This window comes from Chiloscyllium plagiosum, chromosome 5, assembly GCF_004010195.1.
Source record: "Chiloscyllium plagiosum isolate BGI_BamShark_2017 chromosome 5, ASM401019v2, whole genome shotgun sequence".
Classification (NCBI taxonomy): domain Eukaryota; kingdom Metazoa; phylum Chordata; class Chondrichthyes; order Orectolobiformes; family Hemiscylliidae; genus Chiloscyllium; species Chiloscyllium plagiosum.
The window spans coordinates 66,317,166-66,344,909 of record NC_057714.1 but is presented as its reverse complement, the minus strand read 5'-3'; the positions used below and the strand labels follow the sequence as shown (position 1 = coordinate 66,344,909).

The following is a 27,744-nucleotide window of genomic DNA, read 5'->3' as shown; positions in this document are numbered from 1 at the left end:
GGTGCCCATGGCTACTCCTTTCGTTTTGTATTAATTAAATGTGTACGCTTTTGTGTGAAAACAAACTCCAGTTTTCGTCAGAAATTTGCATTTATTGTAATGAGATATTTTGATTTTGTTTTATCATTTATTTCACAACAGAAGCTGAGATCCTAATAAACATTTCAAAGGACATAACAATAATCACCTATAATTTGAAAGGAAAAAACATCAACATTAAAAATTCTTGTCATTATGTGACAGTTTCTCCTTGATGTGGAATGAGCATTTGAATCGTGCTGCGTATAATATTTCATTTGTCCTGCTGAACTGTTTTACAAGTGGTTGTAATTATTTTGGTTTTCCTTGTCTTCTTATTAAAACTATTCAATTTATTCTGAAGCACTTTTATCAACAGGAGGTTAAAAATAAGGGAGACAAATTGAACAACCCCTGAAAATAAGCTTAGGGAATGAATGTGTCACACACAGATTCTTCCAACTATTTATAGCGTGGTCAGCTACATGAGGTAAAGTGAAACAACATCACTGATGTCAAATTAGTATTAGGCAGCAGCAGTGACTGAGTTGTTCAGTACTGTGTTAAAATGCCATTGGTCCTATTAACATCATAGTTTCATGATTAGCAATTATGCATGAGGTTCTTGCTGGAGTCTAACAGTGCCTCATCCATCACCAAAATGAATTGCACTAAAACATTTTAGTTTGCATAAACAGGGCAGGAAATGTAAACCATTTTATTTCATATCCTCTGAAAAGGGAGAGGTGAAAATAACCTCCATCTTCTGAACACTGATTCCTACAACTGCTAAACCTTTTAAAACTGGGGATAAAAGTAAATCAATATACTTCAGCAGGAATACTGTGTTGTAGCTATAATTTCACTCAACAAGTACTCTATTGAGAAAGGCTAATGGTCTAGGCATGGTGGCTTAAATCTCACTAGGGTGTCTATTGAAATTTAAATACAATCAAAAATATAAAGCTTGTCTTGATGATAGTGACAACGACTATAATAGATTGGATAATAAATTCTAGCCTTCCTAGTGACATCCACATCTCATGAAAGAACAATTTTTAAAAACTTCAATGGAATAGATATCTAATATCAACACAAAAATAAAGGCCACTCTTTTACAGTCTTGATCAAATCATGGACTGTACAGAGTACAGCTGAAAGCACCAAGTACTAGAATTCCATGCAATACAGATAGAACATGGTTTGTTCAGTCACTGTCACTCACAGGGTCCGAGAGTCTCTGGATATACAGCCAGGCTGTTGTGGCAAGAGTTGGTGAAGAAGATCAGTGCCAGAAGCTGACAGGACTTTATGGCTTCAATACTGCAGAAGATCAGTGGGTCTGAATTATGTATTAAATTGGACTACGCATTATTGTACTCTTGTTATGAAACTGAAGGCATGTACTGTACCTTTAAAAGAGTGAATGCAGGCATCTGTCATGGGACTGACTGCAGTCTCAGCATGTACTGGAAAATTGAAAGTATGTAACCTTTGGCTGTGAAACAAATACCTCAGCTTGGTTGCTATGCTTTCACAGCAGTTTGAATTTAACCAATCAGTTTAAATTTTGCCCCAAGATACTAAAAGCCAATCGGATTTGAATTTTACTGTTTTGACAACATAGACCAATGAGACGATCCGATGTTTAGGGGTTTAAAAAGCAGGCATTTAGAACAGTTAGCCAGAGAAAGAGCACCCACTGCCATTGTCATATAGACTGCCATAAACCCTCTCTCTGAAAGGTACTTTTTTCTTATGAAAATCTGTGCAGCAGGAGACTGCAGACAATCCAGGGGAGATCTACAGAGAAGAATCAACACCCAAAGATGACAACCATGGTCGGTTTTGAAAATTGATTTCATGTAAATTTAATAGGGGCTTTTTCAGATCAGTATATTGTTACAGAGTGGGAGACAGATAACGTCCTTAAGAGAAAGGGGGCTTAGAGTTGTAAATAGTCATTGTTTAATGTTCTCTTTTGGAGTTAAAGAATAAAATTATTACTTTTTTCTTTAAATAGTGGAAATTGGGTAGTTTTCTGTCATTTATATTTTAACAGATTACGAGGTGAGCTTTTCTGTGTGTTTGGTTTAATTAGCAAAGGGGTTCACCGCCATGTTGTAACATGTACTCTTCAGCTTTCCTGTAAGCTGTTGCTCCAGTACTTACAAACCTTCCTCCATCCATTTATTTTCAATCTCCTCCAATCACTGCAGCAGACCTCACTACACCACTCGCTTCTGCAGATTCTTGCTCATGCCAGTCCTACTTGTATCCTCAATACTGCTTCCATCAGTTTCCACAGTTCTACCATCTTTTCCAGTGCATCTACATTATTTGAACCATTAAAGGTTGATCCTCAAAATATCTCCGAGGAGAAAATGAGGACTGCAGATGCTGGAGATCAGAGCTGAAAATGTGTTGCTGGAAAAGCGCAGCAGGTCAGGCAGCAACCAAGGAAAAGGAGAATCGACGTTTTCAACCCAGAAAGGCAAGTCCTATAGGAATTATATGCATGTTATCCTTTCTTTCCCTTCCCACAATAATATTGCCAACTAGATGACCAAATGCAGCTACCTTCATTCATCCTTCTCTGTATAATCTTGCCACTAACTTTCCCTCTCTTCCATTCCAGGTCCAGAATCTTTACAGAGCCTTGAACGAGCAGAGGGAGAGGAACACAGTAGTAAAGACAAAGTATTGCTTCACTCAACGTTACTCTTGCAGACTCTGGCGCAGCCATGGCAACATGTAGTTCACCGGTATGGCAAGGGAAATGAGCTCCAGATAAATTTGGTGGCGGAGAAAGGAAAAAAACTCATGGTTGTATACCAAGAACCTCTAGGTGCATTGATTTGTGAGAAAGCCTACACACAATATCATCATTTATTCACTCTAATAGGTTGTGGGGTACCTACATCAAATGGACTGCAGCAGTTCAAGACAGCAGCTCATCACCAACTTCTCCAAGGGATGGACAATAAATGTGAATGTTGCCACTAGACTAGTAATCCACAGGTCTACACTAAAGCTCTGGAACACCTATCCAGATCCCAACAAGGCAGCTAATGAAATATAAATCTAATAAGTACATCTCCAAAATATGGATCACATATACACTGGTGACCATGATATAATTGTTGAATCCATATGGTTCACTGATATCATTTACAAAAGGAAATTTGTCATTGTTATCGGGTCTGGCCTATATGTGATTCCACACCCACAGCAATGTTGCTGACTCTTAATTGCCTTCTTTTCTAACTGCTGAAATGGCAGAAGAATATTTGTGTGTATCAAACCACTACAAATTAGAAAAGCAATGAAAGCTCACTTCCTAATACTGCTGTGGTTGTAGCTACGCCAAATAGACTTTGGTCATTCAAGAAGGAAAGGCCTAGAGGTGACTCTAAACCCACAGCAATTACTCTTACCTGCCCTCTGAGGAATCAGAGATGGACAGTAATGCTGGCCTAACGAGCCACATTCCATGAACAAATACAAAAAAAGGCAACTGAAAGGATAGTGTACTATATACCTGTAAAGAATGTTTTTGTTTCTGATCTGATAAAAATAAGAAGTGGGACATTCCAGTCTGTGATGTAGAGGTTGCCCACAAAGACAAATGTTTCATTAATCATGCTTTTAATAGTTTGTCACAATAAACATCCTAAAATATAAAATCTTTGTATGTCTTCCTTTCAGCTATTCAGTTTGAACTTCTTTTTAAAGATCATTGGTCTTTATGAGATCGTAACAATGAGTTCTGAGAAACAATCTCTAACATATGGCTGTAATTTGATTCTCTAAATCTTCGCCCTTCAAAAGAGCAAACTCTTGAAATCACTTGGAGAGGAAGAAATGAAGGAGTCTGAAGATACAAACGAAGAGGAAGAAATGGGGAGCTGACAACAGACTGCCACAGTTCCAGTCCTCCCTTTCATATCTCTCTGTCTCTTTGGGCTCTGTCTCTATCTATCCACCCACCTCTCCCTACATCCCAAAATCGTCTGCAGCATAAATACCACTTTTTCCTGGCTGCAATCAGTTCTGCTGAAGAGTCACTGGACTCGAAATATTAACGCAGCTTTCAACCTACAGCTGTTACCACTCCTTTCAGTTTTTCTTTCAGTTTTCCAGCATCTGCAGAACTTTATTTTCTTTTAGTATAGGGCATATAACTCCCTTCAGTTTAAATTTAAAGGCACAGGTGCAAAATATAATAATCTTACAAAATCTTATCATATTAAATGGTTAATTATTATCACTGCTCAAAAGGGCTATGATAGCTGAAAAAGCAATCATATGAGCTTGTGCCATCATGAGTTCAGTGCTTGGATGCCTGTCAGCAGATATGACTCTTTAAAAGGGCATTTCAGCTGAATTTGGCCAACATTTTGAAGGCTGCGTATTACACCCCTTTCATATTGAAATTAGAAAACATTCCTTCAAACAACAGGTGGTAGACATTTGGAAATCTCTTCTGCAAAAAAAAAACCTGAAGATGGGCCAATTGCTAATTTTAAACTGGAGATCGATAGCTCTTTCTAAACTAAAGAATTGACGTGTAATGGAGTTAGGTCAAATATCAGTCATGTTTTCACTGAATGGTAGAACAAGTCTTAGACCTATTCCTGTGCCTATGCAACAGTTGTATTGCAAGTTCTAATTGGAAAGTAAGACTATTGACAACAGTTTGAAGTTGCTACTGTCTTATTACAACATTGTGAAGGCAGTGAAAATCAACAGTGGTGTTTAATACTGCATGTCATATTCCAATATTGATCAACATACCATGATCAAATTTGTAGTTGAATGCTCTTCAGACACACCTTAATATTCAATTGCTTTTTTAATAACTACCTCAACTAGCCAGATGCATTCAATGCATTATCACTGATCATACTCAAAACATTATTTTTCTTGGATCTCTCTTTTTTATAGTACAAACATTTACTGAAACCTGTAACCATGTGCACAACCCCACATTTAATCCTGTTAAAAGCCATCTGTCATATATTAATCATTGGTATCTGCTGAAGATGAGGAAGTCTCCTTTCTTCTTGTTACTTGACAATTTTGTTTAAACCGTAGGCAAAGAACTTTTTTTATTCATTCAAGGGATGAGGGCATTGATGGCTAGGCAACATTTATTGCCCATTGCTAACTCCCAATTGGACAGTTGTTGTGGAGTTGTAGGCATGTACTGTACCTTTAAGAGAGAGTGAAAGTTGGAAAGCAGACAAGCACTTGTCATGTGACTGAGTGTAGGCACAGAATGTACTGGACAATTTGAAGATGTAACATTTGAGCTGTAACTCAGATAATGAGTTGTTTTCACAACCACTCAAATTCAACCAATCAGTTTAACTTATGCCCCAAGATACTAAAACCCAACCGAATTTGAATTTTACTATTTTGACAACATCAAACCAATGAGATGATACGATCTTTTGGGGGGGAAAAACAGGCATTTTGAACAGTTAGCTGGAGACAAAGAGCATCTACTGCATTGATAGGCTGCCCGCAGACCCTCTCTCTAAAAAGGTACCTTTTTCACATGAAATATCTTTGTAGCAGAAGACCAAAGAGCAGGGGAAATCTACACACAGAGGAAACTTGACACCCGAAGATGATAGCTAGTTTTGAAAATTGATTTGCTGGAAGTCTTATAGGGGCTTTATCAGATCAATATATTGTTATAGAGTGGGAGGTAGATAAATCGTTAAGACAAAGGAGGTTTACAGTTATAGATACTTGTTGTTCAATGTTCTCTTTTGGAGTTAAAGAATAAAATTGTTAATTTTTTTCTTTAAATAGTGAAATTTGGGTAGTTCTCTGTCACTCATATTTTAACAGATTATGAGGCAACGTGAGCTGTTCCGTGAGTTTGGTTTAAATTAACAGCTGAAACTTTATTGCTGGAACAGCACAGCAGGTCAGGCAGCATCTAGGGAACAGAAGATTCGACGTTTCGGGCACATGCCCTTCTTCAGGAATTCCTGAAGAAGGGCATGTGCCCGAAACGTCGAATCTTCTGTTCCCTAGATGCTGCCTGACCTGCTGTGCTGTTCCAGCAATAAAGTTTCAGCTTTGATCTCCAGCGTCTGCAGACCTCACTTTCTCCTGGTTTAAATTAACAGAAAGGTTTACCCCATGTCATAACACAGTTAAGACATTGATGTGGGTCTGGAGTCACTTGTAGGCCAAGTAAGGATGGCAGTTTCCTTCTCTAATGGACATTAGTGAACCCGATGGGTACTTCCATCAATTGATAATGCATTCATGGCGTAACGATGCTGTCACTTTAAAAAGGTTATTTTGTCCTGGGTTTTTTGAAGTGAGATTGTAAAGGTAGAAGTGCTAATCTAGCTACTGGAGACAGCCTAAGACAACAAAAAGGAAGATAAATCGCCAGTTTTCATAGACGAGGATTTCTAGTTTTTTTACTGTAGCAGTCGGAAGCTGCTTGGTGACCCAAAGGGTTGGAGGTTTCAGTGAATGATTCCTAGCTGCTACTTTCTCTGAAATCACTCTTGATGTTGTTTCCTCTTGGATTTGAGAACTGCATGTAAGAATCTGAGTCTGAATTTACCTTTTTGCCAAGGGGGGTGTTTATGGGATAGGACAATATTGAAACAGTTTATTATTAATAGGTACTGTATCTACTATTCAGTTAAGTTTTCAATAATTAAGTTATTCTAAATTCCTCTTTCTTTTTGTTTGTATTTTAACCATAGTGTTTAAATAAATTGTGTTCTGCTTAACATCAAATATGACATGGAGGAACCGGTGTTGGACTGGGGTGGACAAAGTTAAAAATCACACAACACCCTGATAATAGTCCAACATGGAGTTGAACTGTTTGACCATGGGGCTCCGGGACACCCGCACCAACCAACCCCACCACCCAACCCCACCACCGCATGGCCGAACACTTCAACTCCCCCTCCCACTCCATCAAGGACATGCATGTCCTGGGCCTCCTCCATCATCATTAATGTAGATTTCACCAGTATCCTCATTTCCCCTCCCCCAAACTTATCTCAGTTCCAACCTTCCAATTCGGCAATGCCCTTATGACCTGCCTACCTGTCTATCTTCCTTCCCATCTATCTGCTCCACCTTCCTCTCCAACCTATCACCAATACCCCCACCTCCATCTACCTATCACACACTCAGCTACTCTCCCCCAGCCCTACTCCCTCACATTTATCTCTATCCCTTCAGCTCATAAGCCTCATTCCTGATGAAGGGCTTTTCCCCGAAACATCGATTCTCCTGCTCCTCGGATGCTGCCTGAACAGTTGCACTTAACTTGTGGCTCCTACCAAGTGGAAAGTATCTTTAAATATTAAAACTAGTTTATTCATTAACTACTTTATGTATTCTAAAATTTATATCCTAAGTTTGCACATTCTTTTACATCTGGGGTCTTATTTCTAGTGGGTACCTGTGCGTTTATGTTCTTCCAGGCATAAGATAGTCCATCAACTCTCTCAGCATTTCCATCTTGAAAAAGCAGCTCATGCTTACTTAGAAGGGCATACGTTTCTTCAATTGGCTCAATGGTCATGTCTATCTTTATCTGAGCATCTCTAATTTCTTTCAGTGCTGCCATGGCTCCACGCACATCATCCAAATCATTAATTGGTCGACTCAGTTGTTTGCTGAGATTTTCAATAAAGGAATAAATTTCATCCATTTCCATGGCAGTTTTTCGGTTCAAAGCTATGCCAAATGCTCTCTTCCAGGAGCGGCATTCCTGCACCAATGCCAGTTTCAAATTGTGTGTGTCAAACTGAACTGAGCCCACTTTGTAATAAGAAGGCAACTCATCAATCTGGGCCTCCAATTTCTAAATAAAGTGTGAAGTTCAACAAGTGTTAATTTATTTTGAGAATAAAATGTATATCAATAGATAATCCTTGAAAACAGTAATAAAACAATATTTTTATACATACAGAGTAGTAGGTAATTTGTTCATTGAATTCTGAGAGGATTGGTTTTGAATCCATGAATTCCTTCACTTTCTCTGCAGGATCCTGAATAGCAAAAAAATAATACTAGAAAGTGTTTAGTAATTGACTCCACATAGGCTAAGTGACAGCATAATAAGTTCCTTTGAAACACTATATAAATCAATGCACAGCACTCTCAAAACACCCACAATACCAAGATGAATAATGTGAAAGCAGTGAGCACTGGTCGCTCTAATATGTTCAGGTTAATCTTGGCATTTTCTAATACATCAGATTGGTGATATCACATTTCCATCTTGTAATGCATACATTCTTCAGAATGTCAGCAATTTTCATGCTTTAGCATGGTAATTTTTCAGCCATCTTCTGGATGAAATTATTTCTTCTAGACGACATAAAATCAGAAGCTGATTTTTCTATTAAGGGTAAATACCATTGCATCATATTTTCTGTGCTTATTTTGCACCTTTTGAATAAATATTCAAATTCCTTCAATATACACAACAGTAGCCATGACATCTATATATTGCAGAAATGGCATTTGCAAACAAACCAATTAGCACTGAATCATTATTACAAGCAGAAAATTCTAGATTCAAAATCTGATCCACAGTGAGGTCGCAGATCTCAGTCAGCTGGGCTGTCACCAAGTTAGAGAGAACATAAGAAAAACTACTCCGGTGTCATCCCATGGCAACTGCTTACAAACCCTACAGGAAGTCACGATGTGTGGGTGCATGATGAAGGTAAAATCACTACATGGCCATGACTACCGTTTTTAAATTTTTAAAACATTGACTACTCCTGGAAAATTATTGATGAGAAATAGCAGGAACAGAAAAATACTTGGAATGAAAATCATCATTTAATGAATTAGATAAAAATAATTTTAAAATTTGGTTTGAAAGCTCAAGACGTTTGACACCAGCCCATAAAAAGCAGTGCACTTGATTGATACCTCATCTAACACCTTCACAGCATGCACTCCCTCTACTTATTGACGCACTGTCGCAGCAGTCTGTACCATTTGTAACATACACTGCAGTAACTCTCCAAAATTCCTTTTTTTGGAACTCTTCCTAAAATGGTGGTGGAAGCAAAGTCCTTTAATTTTTATAAGGCAACGGTAAACAGATTCTTGTTAAGCAAGGGGTGAAAGTTTACCAGTTGTGAGTTGGATTATGGATTTGATGTTATAATAAGACCAGCTATGATCTTATTAAGTTCATCCAAAGGAGGGTCAACTAAAATTGGTATCAGTTAGCAGTAAACTATTAAAGCAAAATTAAATGGTCAAAATATGAAACAGCCTAAGCTTTTTTTAAGTCATAGGATTCGGGCATCCTTGGCCAGCATTTATTACCCATCCCGATTGCCCAGAGGGCAGTTCAGTTCTGAGGTTAAATCAGTTCCTAACTAGAAGAGTCAAACTGAATACTTGGGAAAGTATTGCATAAGAGTTTCAGAATTTCTGCCAGTTTAGGCTGGTGTCTTCCTGGTCTGTGGCATGAATACGAAAGTCAAAGTTTCATGCAAGGTCAGATAAGGAGATGTGATAAAATGGTAAGGTGCCTCTGGATTGGGAATAATTGCTAATTTTATTCTTATCAACATTACCATATGAACAAGTTCTTAATGCTTGAATTACATAGATAGTACCACTCGGCAGAGACAAGATGGAGATCTTTGTTGAGTGAATTGAAAGATGTGGAGAATATAGAATTTTTAAAATAAACATTTACTAAGTGAAAGCTCATTTGGAAAGCTAGAACAGACATGATGATCCAAATGTCCTTGTCATGACTGTAACTATTCTGTGACTCTGTGATGGTGGGCTCTGGGAAGCTCTAATTAGGTTAACATTTATGACCAATCATCAGTTATCCTGATGATGAGGTGGTGGGTGTTCTTCTGTCATTACAATCCTTAAGGCAAAAAAGTTCTGACAATATTGAAGAGGTTCCCAATTTTTGATCCAGTAACTGAGGAATGGTAATATATGTCCAAGTCACAATGATATGTAATTTGAAGAGAAACTTGGAAGTAATGATATTCTCAAACCTATTGCCCTTTTCCTTGCAGGTGATGGAGGTTACACGTTTGGAAACTGTAATGCCAAGTTGTGCAATGCATCCCAGTATGCTGGGATTTGAGGTACCAATTGAGCACTATTTGAGGTACCAATTAACCACACACACACACACACACACACACATGCATTGACACATAAAAATAGATGAGATACAAGTTCACCTGATTCCATAAGTGAGCGAAATGAGAGAAACTGTCAAGAATCTCGACTCCATCAGTCTTCAATGAAGAAACAATGGAACTGAGCTGGATCACAACCTTAGTGATGTCCTTGTGTTCACTGATTTGTTTATCAAGGGATTTTAGCATGACCTGCTTACCAAGTATATTATCATCACCCAGTTCTCGAGCAGCATTGTACTCAATCTACATATTGCCATATAGAAACAAATAACAAGTTAGGACATGGAAGTTTAACACAAATATTACATAATTAAGCATTCCGTTTCAAAGAGAAAGCAATGCTTTTAAAAACTGTAGTGAAATGCCAAACTACAGTGGAATTTATTGGATACCTGTTGTTGTTTCAGATGAATGTAGGCAAAGGACCAAAGAGGAATATCTTTCGACATGGACAGAATTGTGGTCACTGCTTTATTTAGAACAGACTGCAGAAGAAAATATGAATTGAGAACAGAACAAAGATTTGTAATTTATTGTAGATAATATAGTACAAGGTTAGTTAACAATATCTTTAATTTGATATATTGGATGTACATTACTAACCTGTGGAACACCATGATCTAATTCACAGGATTCAATATTTGTTTGTGCCAATTTTGTGGAAGTGAGACCTGCTATTCACAACCTGCTGATACCAGCTGGAAATAACTTGGGCACCAAGTAAAATTTGTGCATTCACCTTATGTCCCTGACTGCTGCTTTGGCCACAAGTGATTCCTGGTTTGCATCACATTGCTAGCACCGTGACACACCATAACAGGCAAGCAATATTGTGAAGAACCCCAATCCTCTAGACAGCTCTCTCTTTTTAAACCCACAGTCCATATCAAAGGAAAGTTTCAGGAAGCCACAGTTAGCTGATGGATAATCATATTGTACACTGAGGGAAAAGGAGGAAGGCACAACAGACAAAACAAAGGTCTCTCTGCTTGGTGTTTGGACAGAGTATCAGAGGGATAGAAATCAAGAAGAGGGTCTTTTTTTTTTGCTGGCAAACAGGATGCCATCAAGTTTTAGCCTTCACATGGTGGCATGTGGCAAGGATGGTCAAAAGCCAGACTTTCTCCTCAGGATTAGAGAGTAGTTGTGCCCGGAAAGGTTTTAAGCCTTACTCGGTTGATCAAGGTGTGTGAATATGTCTGCACAGCAGATTTCATAACTAGGAAACCCAACCCTCCCTCCCAATACTGGAAGAAAGTGAGGACTGTAGATGCTGGAGATCAGAGCTGAAAATTGTGTTGCTGAAAAAGCGAAGCAGGTCAGGCAGCATCCAGGGAACAGGAGAATCGACGTTTCAGGCATAGTCTTTCCTGAAGAAGGGCTTATGCCCGAAACGTCGATTCTCCTTCTCCTTGGAGGCTGCCTGACCTGCTGCGCTTTTCCAGCAACCCATTTTTCAGCTCCCTCCCAATACTTCCAATCCAGCTCACCACCTCTGCATCACTCATTTAGCACTGATATAAAAACAGAGAATGCTTCACGTCCAATGAATCTCAGAATACTCAAAACTGAGTTTGCTGTGTTTGTCCGGCATGGATCTACATGGTTTCATTTTATTCAAGAACTTCCTGAAACTTAGAGCTGTCCCTGTACATCCTCATACTATACCTCACCAATCATTTAACTCACTCATACACCTCAACAGGCCCTCTACAAACCTACAACTCTTCGTCTTTAGAAAACCTATTACTGAACCACAGTGGAACACAGTCACTAACATTCTGAGAACCAGTTTGCATGTGCCACCTCCATGCTCTAGAAGAAGGGGCTCATCAGATTATTGATGCTAATGCAACTAAACTGGTGGTACCTGGTGCTGCTGAGACCACCTAGGATGATGGTAAGTTGCTGCCTTGTGAACTCTCACCCTTGAGATGCCATGAAATCCAAAGTGCAGGAGGATTAATTCTGGCTTTCTTCCCTACTCTCATGTCCTACCCTTTCCTCAAGTGTTTGCGATACCATGAGATAGTCGACAGCGATTGACTGGTCAGCCATTGCAGTCCCAGGACGAAGGGCATGAGAACAAGAGTCTCGGGGGAAACAACATCCCTTGGTGCTATAGTTGCAGTCTCTGGCTCAGATGCAAACACTGCACCTACCTTAGAATCTAATAGTGAGTCTGGATTTGTATATGAAGAGTCACCAAGCATGAAGCGGCTGCAGCCAGGACTGCTTGGTTGGTTGGCTTGTGTACAAATTCCTCAGAACTTTACATATAGGAAAAGATTAGGTAGGTGGAAACAAATTAATATTCAGCCCATTATGTCTTTTGTTTCTTGGCTTACTAGTCTTAAAAAGACATTGTATTTTACATTTATTAGAGCAAATGATAACAAGGCAGTGGTATAGGATTTTCCTTCTGCTTTTGGTATCCAAAATCAGTCTTCAGAAGTGCCAAATTGAGCACAACAAGAATCAGATACATATTCTCCTATCTTTTCAAATAACTTGCTGGAAGCGATTTTTGAGAAGAGTTATAGCTCAGGAACCTTCCAGCTCAACAAGCTAATTTACATACTTAACTTGTTGGAAGTTTTATAGAATCCCTACAGTGTAGAAGTTGGCCATTTAGTCCATCTTGTACCAACTGACCCCCTGAAGAGCATTCTACCCAGACCCACCCCATCTCTGTAACTCTGCATATCCCATGGCCAGTGCAGCCAGCCTGCATATCTGTGGACACTATGGGCGATTTAACATGGTCGATCCACCTAACATGCACATCTTTGTGAGGAAACACACGCAGACACGGGGAGAATGTGCAAACTCCACACAGACAGTTACACGAGGGTGGAATTGAACCCAGATCCTTGGTGCTGTACGGCCGCAATAATTACTATTGGCCTTGTTAGTGGATGAATATTTTAAAAATTTATATCAGAAAGATTTTGATTTAAAACACCTTTCATTTCTACAGGATGTCCCAGGCACTTTATAATGCATGTAGTAACTGTTATAATGTTCAAACTGTTCTATATGTTGCAAAACTAATAGTTGAGGTTGAATCCTGATCCCAATTCTCTTCGTAGTCTTTTAAAAATAAACCAATAAGTGATTTAAACATCTCCTAGTGGGGCACTGTAACAAAAAAAAACTTTCAAAGGAAACTTACAAAAAATCAAACTAAAATGTAATTTCCAGAGGAATCCTCCTTTCTATACTAAGTATAAGAGACATTTTGGTTAACAATGGTTGAAAGGATAAATTATTAGTGAGTTTTAACAAAAAGAGGCATTGTCTTAACCAGTTGATTATTGCAAGCTAGTAATTAAGTTACAAACAAAAATAGAAATTGCTGTAAAAGCTCAGTAGGTCTGCCAGCATCTGTGGATGAACACTGTTTTGAGGAAGGGACATTGGATCCAAAATGTTAACTCTGATTTCTCTCCACAGATGCTGCCAGACCTGTTGAGCTTTTCCAGCAAATTCTGTTTTGCTTCTGATTTCTAGCACCTACAATTCTTTCGGTTTTTACTTAGCAGTTCAAGTTATATTGGTTAATTAGACATAATAACTAAGACTATCAGGAGACTTTGATGACATATCCATCACCAACAGAATCTCTAGACTCCTCTTTCCCCACTCAGGACAATATGGCATTATCAGCTCAGGTAGAGCTTAGCACAGTCTAAGCTTCTGAGCCATGACCTTATATAAAATAAATGTGGCAGCAAAATTGTTTACAGGAAATTCCCACAGACAGCTACGTAATAATGGGTAGATGATTTTGTGATGTTTGGAGGATACATTTGGCCAGGATTGTAGGAATAACGATTCCAGTCTTCGTTAAAATAATGTACAGGATCTTTTCCAACTACCTCAGACAGCACATGGGTCCTCAGTTAATATCTCAAATGGCAGATGGCATCAGCAATAATGCAGCACTCAGTCAGTATTGTCTTGCTCAAGGTGCATGATGAAGACAAAATTATAATATAACCATGATAAATTTCAATGTTTTAAAAATCAAGCTTTCTCAAACAATTGATGGTGAGGAAAAGCAGATTTAGTTTTAAGATATTCATAAGGAAAATCTTTAACATTTGAAAACTTAAGAGGTGTGAAACCATCCAGGACAAAGCAGGAAAAATTATCTACAGCTGACACTGTATTGATGTTATCCTGTCAACAATTTAAACAAAAATATTATTTCAAAATAAAATTATAGTGAAGTTTCATAAATTAATTTAATATTGATTTATTAAGATCACCAAGTTATTTCTAAAATTAAAAAATTACCCCAGAATTTAGAATCCCAATGAGTGTAGCTGCTCTTCATTTGCAATTCAAAGTATTTTAAGAACAAGGAAAATAAACAATTTAGTCTAATTTGTAATAAATCTTTACATTTTGATTCATGTTCATGAGGATCCAGGCTGAGATATTATATGCTAATTCAAAAAGGAGGTTGCCAATAACTGAAATGGAGGCTTCAAACTTAGGATCCAGAGGGCAAGGGGAGAATGGCTAATCTACTGCACTATTCAGTCCACCCATACATTAATCATAATAAAATGTTAATCTAAAAACATTTTCCTATTATACAGGATAACACATAAGCTGGAGTGTTCCCCAAGACCATATAACATCTTGGAGTTCAGATAACTTGGTGAATTTCAACAGCCAAGTTAGAATAATTTATTAATATCATTTAAGTTTCATAATTTTGGCACAGAACATGCAATTTTTGACTAAACTTATCAAATCATTTATCTTTATATCCAGCTTGATTGCTTTAGTCTGCAGGTAGAGCTAGTGAGTAAAGTGATGGATTTTGACTCTCAAAGAGAAAATTCTGGAAAGAAACTAGTCATGTTGCTTTTAGCTATGTCGATATGTACATTAAAAGTTCTGTAAAGTTGTTTTACGTCATGTAAATTGTTTGGATTTAGAATTGAATTGAATTAGCTTTATTGTCACATGCATACGAGAATGACGTGACAAGTTAGCATTATCACCACTTATGGTGCCATCTTAGGTACAAAATACCTCACTACAGATACTTAAGTATTTAGTATAAAATAGAAAAAATAATAACAAAAATAATAGTTAGAATAAGCACCTCTGCATTACCCTGAAATAAATAAGATATTCAGCAATTCAACCCAAACACAATGTAATGCACATCAAAAAGTGCACTATTCTGATTGCTGTGAATTATACAAATGGTTCGTATATCTTTGTGCTATTTTTGCCTTTGTAACATGTGATAGCAATAAGAGACAGGCAATTATCTCCAGCATGTATATCATTTGATTGAAGTAAATATAGTGTTACACCATTGTTATGTCAGAAAGGTTATGTATGTATATATATATATATTAGAATTTATCAGCAAATTTAATATTCTGCATTAAGTACCAACCTGAATTTCCTCCAAACTTGGTCGCATCACAACATTTGGAATTGCCAACACAATTTCAGACTTGAAGAATGGAGCTTTTGTTGCCTCCACACCTCCACCAGGAAATGATTTTGCTGCCTCATACTTAGAGCTGGTAACTTGTAAATGCCGCTTGATAGCATCCAAGGATAGCTTGGTACCTGCATTGATAAAGTGTCACTCAAGAAATCAAAAGATTGAAACAACATGGCAGCTGGTTTTAAACCAATACAGATATTGCTGGAGAAACTCAGTGGCTCCGGCAACATCTGTGAAGAGGGATACAGGGTTAACGTTTCAAGCCTGGTGATTCTTCATTAGAACACTGGACACAAAGTGTTCACTTTGCATTCTGTCTACAGCTGCTGCCAAACCTGCAGTTTCTGTTTTCATTTCAGATCTTCAAAAACTGCAGTTTTTGTTTGATTTTGATATTGCTGATTTTGCTCTGCTGTGCATCAGGTCTACAACAAAGAGTGTTTGCTGAATTGGCACAAGAAGCCCAATATCCATTTCTACCAGACATAATCCTACACACGTTTGTTGGATTGCTCACATTCATTTTATGCCTCAGTATCTAAATGTTGCTCAAATATTTTTAAATAAGCACACAGAGCAACTTTGTTGATTTATACCTGGTTTGTTCTTATCCAGTGAATAATGGAAGTAAAGGAAACTCTTCAGGTGAAGGACTGCTAGTGGCAGTCTCCAGAATCGAAGCATCTTTCTCCATGTGTTGTTTTGCTGAACACTATTTCACATGGGGTTACTGTTTAAAAATCAGGGCTCACACATTTAAAACAGCAAATCAGGCCCTAAACTGCTCAAGTAATGATCGTTTATGGGTCTATTCCTACCGGAGCTGAAATTATTTCATTTCCACCAGGAAATGAGTCAACCGATTCAATGTTTAATCCTTGCAGGCAGGGTGTTAGTGGGACAGCACAGCCATGGTTCATCAATCTGCACTAATCTTTGCATAATCAAGGGACAAGACCTGGATAGGGGATGGTTGTTGAGAGCTAAAACTTGCCCTTGCTTTTGACATACCTGCCCACTCTCTCTGTGACGTCCACCCCAGGATGCCACCTAAACAACACTTAGTTCCCATCCACAAAAAAAGATGCTGAGTTCAAGGAGTAATAAGAAAGGCAAAGGGAATGTTGGCCTTTATAAGACCATAAGACTAGGAGTCATTCAGCCCATCAAAATTAGGCCATTGAGCCCATTGAGTCTGCTCCACCATTCAATCATGGCCAATAAGTTTCTCAATCCCATTCTTCCACTTTGTCCCCATAACCCTTGATTCCCTTTTCAATCAAGAGCCTATCTGTCTCAGTCTTAAATATACTCAATGAGCTGGCCTCCACAACATTCTATGGCAATGAATTCCATAGATTCACCACTCTCTGGCTGAAGAAGTTTCTCTTTATCTCTGTTCTAAAAGGTCTTCCCTTTACTCTTACCTTGGGTCCTACCAATGGAAATATCTTCCCAACATCTACACTGTCCAGGCTGTTCAGTATTCTGTAAGTTTCAATTAGATCCCCACTCATCCTTCTTTCTAAACTTCATCGAGTACAGATCCAGAATCCTCAAACGTTCCTCATATGGTAAGCTATTTCAAAGGAAATAGGGTATAAAGGCATGTAGAAGGCACTAGTTAGATCGGAGCTGGTATACAGTGAACAATTTTGGGCCCCTAATCTAAGGATAGATATACCGGTATTGGAGGCAGTCCTGAGAAGGTTCTCTAGACTGACCCTGGGTATGGAGGGTATGTCTTAAGAGGAGAGGTTGCATAATTTAGGCCTCTACTCATTGAGGTTTAAAAGAATGAAAGGAAACCTTACTGAAACACAGGATTCTTAGGGAACTTGACAGAGTCGATGCAGAAAGATTGTCTTCCCTTATGGGAGAGACTAAGACAAGAGGTTGCACATTTACAGTCGAGATGAGGAGGCATTTCTTGGCTCAGAGGGCTGTGAATCTGTGAAATTCTTTAATGCAGAGGACTATTGAGGCTGGGTCATTAAGTACATTCAAGGTTGAGATAACAGATTTTTAATCCAAAACAAAATCAAGGGTTATATGGAAAAGGCAGGAAAGTAGTGTTGGGGATCACCAGATTTGCCACGATCTCATTGAATGGTGGAGCAGACTCGATGGGCTGATGAATGGCCTTCCTCTGCTCCTACATCTTATGTCTCCAAGGTGATTGAAAAGAACTAACATGAGTATCTTGCTAGCTTTGAATGGCAAGATCCCTGACAGAACAACAAGAATCTGTCCAATTTGCTTGCACCTTCATAAATTTCCCAATAATCCTAAAGTTAGTTTGCAATGAATACCATGTGCCTCAATCAGTGTGCCTCCTGGAAATAGTGTGCACAGAGAAGAGTCTATTAAGTTAATTAAGTGAGCTAAATCTTACACAGGCTTTGAAACCCAAAGTTGAGTGAAAAGTAAATGCCAAACTCACGCTTGTTCTCAGGAGGACTAACTCAGTGATTTTGCTACATTGGACATTGACAGTTCACCACCCTATTAATATTGGCCATTGAGAATCTTCCAAAGGTGAACATCACTCTCTGGGACACACTACCAGCAAGTGTTACCTCCTGAACCTCTATTGCCTCAACGGTTGGTTCAGTTCCATAAACAAAAATTTAGCCCTTGATATATGTGGAAAATGAAATAGTTTGTCTGAAGTGTAACAATCTTACTAACATAGTGACTGAAATGCAAAATCAGTCCTACAATTGGTTATGCAAGATATAGAGATATGTGAAATAAAAATGAGCTTTACAACATGAAAATTTACACTGTGTATAGTTCGCAGTGAATTGGCAACACTTACATTTCACCAAAGCATCAGTGTTCTTTTGACAAATATGTCCCATCAGGTTATAGTAGCTGCAGGGTAAGCATTCTTGACAGCGAGTTTTTTGTTTTGCATCAGGATGCAAACACGCATATGTATCCTGCGCACAAACCAATACATAAGTAGAATGGAGACCTTGAGCTATGGTAACCAATCTGACCTGACTTTATTGTCCCATAGTTGAGGCAGTTGTCACACACCCCAAGTTACTTGTTGTCAGGACGGTTGTGACCCATTTTTGAACTTTGGCTTTACATGTATACATTGCACCCTCCTCCCATTGGTCCATCTGACAGTGTGGACATACCTGCTATGGTGTGGATGGAACAAGCCCCCATTTAAAGTCAGGTCACCCACCCAACTTACAATGATTTTACCCCTCATACCACCATTCTTCATTTGTACAGTCCCTCATGCCAGATGGTCCTTTACATTTTTCTAAAAATTTGGTCAACATGATCTAACAAAAGAAGTCCACTTTCAATTCCATATCAAAAGTTTAGTAAATACAACATTCAAAAATGATCACAATAACAGGTTAATGAAAACACAGAAAGCACAATTTTTTTGATGGTTCGCTGCAGAAATTGTTGAAGCTAAAATTCTCACCAGGTTGACTAAAGTCTGTCAGGATTAATTTATGGATAAGGTTACTTCTGTGTTGTGTAAAGAAAAACAAGTCAATTTTTCACAACCTTTATCTCAATTCCCTATCTTCTACTCATTACCCAATCTTCCATTCATGCTAATATACCACATCCAACACCATAAGAAGTCTAATGTGCAGTATCCAAGTGAAAGCTTTTTGTAAATTCAGACATATTACAACTGCTTGCTTTGTTTTATCTGTCCTATTTGTTACCCCCTTAAACAACTGTAATGAATTTGCTAGTTGTGACTTCCCCTTCATGAAGCCACATTTACTCTGCTTGATTAGATTATGTCTTTCTAAATGCTCTCTTATTACATCCTTCATAAAAGACTCTAACATCTGCCCAATGGCACATGTTAAGCTAATTGGTCTATACTAATCTGTATTTTTGTCTCCCTCCCTTTTGAATAATGATGTACATAGGTAATTTTCTGGTCCTCTAGACTTTTCCAGAATCTAAGCATTCTTGGAAGATTAAGGATATGGAAGATATAGAAAGTAGCAAAATAGATGGTGACACCTTGCAAAACGTCCATATTACAGAGAAGGAAATGTTGGATGTCTTGAAACGCATAAAGGTGGATAAATCCCCAGGACATGATCAAGTGTACCCAATAACTCTGTGGGAAGCTGGAGAAGTGATTTCTGGGCCTCTTGCTGAGATATCTGTATCATCGATAGGCGCAGGTCAGGTGCCGGAAGACTGGAGGTTGGCTAACGTGGTGCCACTGTTTAATAAGGGTAATAAGGACAAGCCAGGGAATTATAGACCAGTGAGCCCGACCTCGGTGGTGGGCAAATTGTTGGAGGGAATCCAGAGGGACAGGATGTACATGTATTTGGAAAGGCAAGGACTGTTTAGGGATAGTCAACATGACTTTGTGCGTGGGAAATTATGTCACACAAACTTGATTGAGTTTTTGAAGAAGTAACAAAGAGGGTTGATGAGGGCAGAGCAGTAGATGTGATCTAATATGGACTTCAGTAAAGCATTCAACAAGGTTCCCCACAGGAGACTGATTAGCAAGGTTAGATCTCATGGAATACAAGGAGAACTAGCCATTTGGATACAGAACTGGCTCAAAGGTAGAAGACTGAGGGTGGAGGTGAAGGGTTGTTTTTCAGATTGGAGGCCTGTGATCAGTAGAGTGCCACAAGGATCGGTGCTGGGTCCTCTACTTTTTGTCATTTACATAAATTATTTGGATGCAAGCATAAGAGGTTTAGTTAGTAAGTTTGCAGAAGACATCAAAATTGGAGGTGTAGTGGACAACGAAGAAGGTGACCTCAGATTACAACAGGATCTTGATCAGATGGGCCAATGGGCTGAGAAGTGGCAGATGGAGTTTAATTCAGATGAAGGCGAGGTGCTGCATTTTGGGAAAGCATATCTTAGCAGGACTTATATATTTTATGATAAGGTCCTAGAGAGTGTTGCTGAACAAAGAGACCTTGGAGTGCAGGTTCATAGCTCCTTGAAAGTGGTGTCGCAGGTAGATAGGATATTGAAGAAGGAATTTGGTGTGCTTTCTTTTATTGTTCAGAGTATTGAGTACAGGAGTTGGGAGGTCATGTTGCAGTTGTACAGGACATTGGTTAGGCCACTGTTGGAATATTGCATGCAATTCTGTTCTCCTTCCTATCGGAAGGATCTTGTAAAACTTGATAGGGTTCAGAAAAGATTTACAAGGATGTTGCCAGGTTTGGAGGATTTGAGCTATGGGGAGAGGTTGAACAAGCTGGGGCTGTTTTCCCTGGAGCATCGGAGGCTAAAGGGTGACCTCATAGAGGTTTACAAAATTATGAGGGGCATGGATAGGTTAAATAGACAAAGTCTTTTCCCTGGGGTGGGGGAGTCCAGAAACTAGAGGGCATAGGTTTAGGGTGAGAGGGGAAGGATGTAAAAGGGACCAAAGGGGCAATCTTTTCACACAGAGGGTCGTACGTGTATGGAATGAGCTGCCAGAAGAAGTGGAGGAGGCTGGTACAATTGCAACATTTAAAAGGCATTTGGATGGGTATGTGAATAAGAAGGGTTTGGAAGGATATGGGCCGGGTGCTGGCAGGTGGGACTAGATTGTGCTGGGATATCTGGTTGGCATGGAAGGGTTGGACTGAAGGGTTTGTTTCCATGCTGTACACCTCTATGACCTCTATGTACCGTCAGTATATATTCACTATCTCTGTAGCTAATTCTTTAAAAATGACCCCAACAAACATTCCCCCCTCCCCCCCAAAACCCCAGCCTTTAGAAACCCACGTCATAGAGTTATACAGCATGAAACAAACCCTTTGGACCAACTCGTTCATGGTGACCAGACTTCCTAATCTGATCCAGTCCCATTTTCCAGCATTCCTCTAAACCCTTCCTATTCATGTACCTTTCCTATATGTATACCCATCCAAATGTCTTTCAAATGTTGAAATTGTACCCACTTCCACCACTTCCTCTGACAGTTCATTCCATGCATGCACCACTCTGGATGAAAAAGGTACCTTTTAGGTCCTTTTTAAATCCTTCCCCTCTCGCCTTAGACCTATACCTTTTAGTTTTGGATTCCCCCACCCGTGTGAAAAGACCCTGGCTATTCACATTATCCATGTCCTTATGATTTTATAAACCTCTAGCTGAAAAGTACAAAGCAGCAATGTTGGAATCAGTCAACACAAATTACCTGAAAATTGGCTTGTTCTTCTGGTTTGAGTTTTTGTGTCAATCCATCCATTAGCTGATACATAGAACGCTCCAGCTGTTGACTCTGTCTGCATACATAAAGTCAGTGTTTGTTTCAATGCAAACAAGAAATATACATTTCTTAAACCATATGAAATGTTACACTAAATACGACAGGGACTATTTTTAATATTTTCTGTAGTTAATAAACAACACAGTTGTTTGTACATATAGTTTAGTGAATAAAAGTAATTGATCCTCCTGCCCCAGCTATTCACTTGTCAAAGGCGCTGTTTAACAGAAACTTATATTTTAGAAAATTAATTTCCTGGCTGTCCTGGGTTAGCCAAATGGCTGTCAGAGTGGTACAACTGGTCTCAGCAGCTTTGGAACAAGGAAAGGTAAACTGGTCACAGTTTGTGATCTGGATTACGAAGCCAATTTGAAAGCCCATAAACGTTGGTGAGAATTAGATTCAGCAATGCCCCAGACCACATTATAAAGTAACTAACTGACATTATTGTGTTAGCTGTTATAAGAATAGCAATTTAAACAAGTTAGTGAGGGATAACAATCCTCAATGGAGCTGAAATCCAGCTGGAGTCCACATCTCTTAAAAAAAGGGGAGGGAACAGATAAAAATTTGATTTATTTCAAAACAAACATGAATCTCTCCTCAACCTACTTAACATCTGCCTACAGAAATGTAAAAATGGGGGGTGGGGCAGGGGGGAATCAAATTAATCACATAGCGATCCAATTTCATCCCTTGTCAGAATTCATACATGTATGTCTCCCAGAGTTTTGCTCAATATTATCTGAAGAAAACATACATAGATAAAGCTTGTCCAGCCGAGGCAACAATATTCTCAGTCATCTCTCGAAAAACTTGTGGTTCCACAAGTTCATCTTCAGGGAGGTCCACCAAGGCAGTAAGACTCATTTCATGTCGAACTCTCTCAATCCTGCACTCCAAGGTGTCAGAGACCTGCTTCACCATATTTTTTAATTCAGCCAACAAGTCATACACATTTTCTATGACTAAAGTGGAAAAAAATTGAACAAAAATTTAATAAACATCATACCTTAAACTACATATTTGAACTATTGAATTTACAAATTACAAATAATTTTTCCCATTTTTTTTTGTTTGTCTGAAAATTGGACATTTCAGGATTTTGAAGGGTCCTTATTAGCATAAAGACTGCTTGCCTATTAAAAGTTTCACTTAAAATCTGTAAAAACAAGTAAAGGAAGCACAAAGCCTGATCAAAAAAACCTGAGAGTGGTTTCCAGCAGCAAGTAGATAAGATGGCTTGGATGCCAAATTTATAGGTCACGGCATCAACCAACTGTGAAATAGGACCTGAAATGTTGCTGGAAAACTCCACTCATGATCCATAAACTTTATTTCCATAATCCATAAACTAAATATTTTAATATTTAGAATACAATTTTCAAACATTTGGGAAACAATCATTTATGTTACTCAAGATGGCAAATTATACATAACATTGAATCCTACGAAAACAAGAGGAAACAAAAATGGAGACTGGAAGTAGAAAGGAATAATAATTCAATTTAAATTGCTTGATTCCTTTTGTAACCCCATTAAGAATGTGGATTCATACATCTTTCAATGTTTAAAGAGGTCCAAGATAACATAGTCAGTCCAGGAATGAAAGCTTCATCCACTTGATCAATAAAAGGCTTCATCATTGGTTGGATGATAGATGGGATAGTGTTCACCACATTTTGGTAGTTACTTAAAAGTTCCTGAAGGCTGCACACAAACAAAAGATTATCTAGTTAACCATAAACTATGTTTAAAGAACAAGTTCCAAACAGAGTACAACAGTTAGGGTGATTGGAAGTCACCATTTGATTCACTATACATTCATTATAACTTCCCAATGGCCAGAATCTGCAGTTGAACTTTGGTCTATTTTATCAAAGCATTCAGCCAGATATCTCCTCAAATATACAATTGAACTTGATCATGAAAAATGGCTCTAATCAGTTAGTTTTCTGTTTTTTGCTTTCTGACTTTGAATTTGAATTTGAATCATTTATTGACACATATATTCAATATAAATACAGTGAAAAGTTTGAAACATCAGCTTTGAAAGTAAAAGGAATACTGACCTTAAGTAATGATTTTTAATTCTGGTTTCTTTTAAGCAGAGGTTGAAAGCTGCTTCAGGCACTTCAAGTCCCATCTTGTACAAGTACTTTGCTTCTATAAGAACTTCGAACACAGCTGGATCAAAATTCACAAGGATTTCCTATTTTAATACAATGGAATAAATAGTGTCAATTTCATTGTATACACAACTCAACAAAAGTGAAATGAGTGAAATATATTATTCACTAATGATACATGTTATTAAACTAAACAATGCAAGTATGTCTTATTGGGACTGGCAAGACATGTTTAATGTTATCAGTATCAGTATTTCATGATTAGTTGTATTAATTAAGCAACTGTTCCATACTGCTGTCAGTAGTTCTTTGGTATTTTTATTTATTTTAAGACTTTTGCACATATAACACAAGCATTTATGTGTATGCATAAATCCTTGATCACCACGGAGCATCAAATTTCCTCCCAAACTGCAAATATGCTACTACATAACCAACCATTCAGAGGTATGAAAGAGTGGGCTAACTAGATTCCTCCAGTGATATTTCCCAGAAGAAGTACTTTAGAACAGCACCTGCATTGAAATAGCACCCTCAATATAGAAAAATATTTCATGCTTCTTCAGAGATGTACAATCAGCCACTTATTACTATTTTCTTCAGGAAATGAGAAGCGTGTATATATTTTAATGCATATTTTGTAGTATGCTAGTCCATAACAACTGAATTGCAAAATATTTAGGCACTAAGGTAATCATACTGGAGTTAATATGTGTGTACATATACTTTATGTAAATTGTGTAAACAATATGGCACACAAGTGCCTGCACACATGCATATAGAAATATGTAATACAAAATTGAATGTTTGAACAGTAAATACTGTGAATCATTTTAGCAAAATTAAGTTACTGAAACCTAAATTCAGTTTTGTTTTTTCAAAATTTCAATATTTAATCTTAACTTATTGTAATGCACGCACAACCCAAATCCAGTATAAGGATTAAGATTTATCATGAACTTGTTTAAATATTTCCATATGAATCATCAAGACAAAAACTCTGAACTTAATTTCAATTAAAAATGGGTTCTGAGTTATTTTGCAGTATCCAGAATTGGACAATTTGTTGGCAGTTTTTAATTGAAATAGTATTAACTTGCAATCATCAGCCACCATAGCATGAATTGGAACCAAGACATTCAACTGCAATTATCCCATTTTGAAGAACAATTAATCATATCATAATGGGCTGTTTGACAGAACAAAACATCTCAGGTTTCACCTAATACAACACTCTTTGACTTCCATTTCTTTGAGATTTCTGTGTCCTGTTCATGAACAATTGGAAAAGGAATTTTTTGTAAATACTTATTTCTGTGGTATATCCATTGTACTCATTAGGATTTTAGAACTGAGTCCACACTTTGAAGTAAATATTCCCTTCCCTTGTGCAACATGAGCTACAGCAGGAAAGCTGGGGAACACAAAGAGAATGAGAAAAAATCGAAGAGTCAACGTCAAGAAGAAAGTTCTCTGGTTTTTCATTTAAGTCTTAAATAACAATGTCATCAATACTCCAACTCTATTTATATGCCTTTTCAATATTTTCTCACCTTTCTCAAGAGTCAAACACAGATTGGATGGCTCCACTTTGCCTGTAAGAATTACCCTGACCTTCCAGTTCCTTGCCATTTCAACAAGCCATCTTATTCACATGCTAACCTTTCTGTTCTAGGTTTGCTGCAGTGTTCTAACCAAGACCAGTGCAAGCTCAAGGAACAAAACCTCATTTTCCACTTAGGTAATTTACAGACTTGAAAACTCAACATTGGGTTCAACAACTTCAAAGCATGGCTGCTGTCATCTAATTTGATTACAACATCCATCCCCTGCCATGACTTGTGATTTTGCACTCAGTAGAGGACACATTTTTTTCCTTTCACACCTATTTTATATCACTGTTTCCCTGTATCGCCCTTAGTATTCCCTTTGTCTTTTATTCTGAGCATACTTACCATCTCTTACACCCACTCTTTCTCCCCTTCTGTCAGCAGCATAACAATCATTTAGATGAGGAGAAATTTCTTCTCTCAGTATTTTGAATCATGGAATTCTTTGCTGAAGAGGGGTTTGGAGATTGGAGCCTTAAGTACATTCAAGGCTGAGTTAGATTTTTTTTATCACCAAGAGGTTATGGGGAAAAGACAAAAAAAGTGGAATTGATGATTATCAGATCAAACATGAGCTCGTTGAATGGTGGAACAGACTCAATGGGCTGAAAGGCCTACTTCTGCTTCTATATGTATGATCTCATTTACAGTCCCTTTCAGATCTGAAGAAGTCACATTGGACGAGAAACATTAACTCTGTTTCTCTCTCCAGAAATGATGCCATGGCCTGCTGATATTCTCAGGTTTTTCTGTTTTTATTTCAGATTTCCAGCATCCCCAATATTTTGCTTTTATAGGATGGCTGTCACCCCTGACCTGCTGCTGAACTCCCAAACACATAAAGCAGGTAAAGGCTCTGAAGGTCTACTGTGTCTCTGGAAAAAATTAAAACCTTCCAGAAAAACCTAATTGATTGGTTCCTTAACAGGTCCAATTACAGGCTTACCACAGATAAACATTGTCCCCACTCAAACAACTGGAATACATTAGGCATCTGTCCCTATATCATCCCAGGCCATTTTTTCTTGTCTATTTATTTAGCTAAGAGTAAATTGCACCCTCTAGTCAGTTAGATTGTCTGAGAAACTAAATGCTGAGGGTGTTGCAGAATGCTGTTTTTACCGGACTCAGAAAGTAAATAAAATAGAACCAAAGGAGAAGCTTCAAGCAGACCCCAAGAACCTTAAGCACAAAAATAAAATCAAACTAAAATAAACAGTACAGCTGTCCCTTCCACACAAATGAGAACACAGAAGTATGAAAGCGGTTCTCCAGTTGTACTCTTTTTCTGACAACATATATAGAGAGCAAAATGCAGGGAAAATGTGACATGCAAACATTTTGAATGTAATGCTAAATCACACACATTCTAAATTAATATGTGAGTTGAAGTAATTGAACCATGACTTAACTTTCACAGTATGGGAGATCAGGTTTTGCAGTGAAGGCAAGTCAAATTGAGTTAAAAGTCTATTGTCTACTTTAATAAGCACTCAATGGACAGAATCTTGCTTTTCAAGATGCAGTATGGAGCCAATATAAAAGTGGGCAGTACTTCTGCTCAGGGACAATAGCAGATGGATTGGTGTTAATTTTCCAAACTTCTTTCAATTTTGGAGAGGTTCCATTAGGTTGAAAAATACTTGTTTAAAAACTCTCTATTCCTGACAGGAAGGAGACAGAAAACAAGAAACTGTAGGTTAATTAGCTTGATGTCTACTGTAGGGAAGTTGGTAGAATCGATCATTGAGGCAGTTATAATTAGGCACTTGGAAAAACTCAAGAAAATTGGGTAGAATAAACATGATTTTTTGAAAGAGAAATCACATTCACCTGATCAATTCTTTGAAGAAGTATCATGCACTATCAATAAAGGGGAGCCCATTAGTGTGGTGTACTTGGACTTCCAGAAAGCAGTTGACAAGGTTCCACATAAAAGGTTATTGTACAAAGAAAGAGTCATGGGTATTGAGGGGAAATGTATGAGCATAAATATCTGATTGACTTGCAGAAAATAGAGAGTTTGCATAAATGGAAGCTTTACAAATTGGTAGGACTT

The 27,744-nt window shown here is 38.1% G+C and overlaps 1 protein-coding gene across 2 annotated transcripts in view; it reads right to left on the bottom strand.

The window, feature by feature from the left end:
• The window catches only part of dnah5l (dynein, axonemal, heavy chain 5 like), a 362,555-nt gene that overhangs the window by 243,232 nt on the left and 91,579 nt on the right, over nt 1-27,744 (bottom strand). For both annotated transcript variants that reach the window (XM_043690231.1, XM_043690232.1), the window contains 10 exons: nt 24,019-24,158; nt 23,505-23,656; nt 22,707-22,914; nt 21,875-21,962; nt 18,524-18,647; nt 15,646-15,824; nt 10,610-10,702; nt 10,257-10,460; nt 7,986-8,066; nt 7,475-7,879 (listed from right to left, as the gene is read on the bottom strand). In XM_043690231.1, coding sequence (XP_043546166.1) covers nt 7,475-7,879; nt 7,986-8,066; nt 10,257-10,460; nt 10,610-10,702; nt 15,646-15,824; nt 18,524-18,647; nt 21,875-21,962; nt 22,707-22,914; nt 23,505-23,656; nt 24,019-24,158 — 1,674 coding nt within the window. The remainder of the gene's footprint in view (nt 1-7,474; nt 7,880-7,985; nt 8,067-10,256; nt 10,461-10,609; nt 10,703-15,645; nt 15,825-18,523; nt 18,648-21,874; nt 21,963-22,706; nt 22,915-23,504; nt 23,657-24,018; nt 24,159-27,744) is intronic.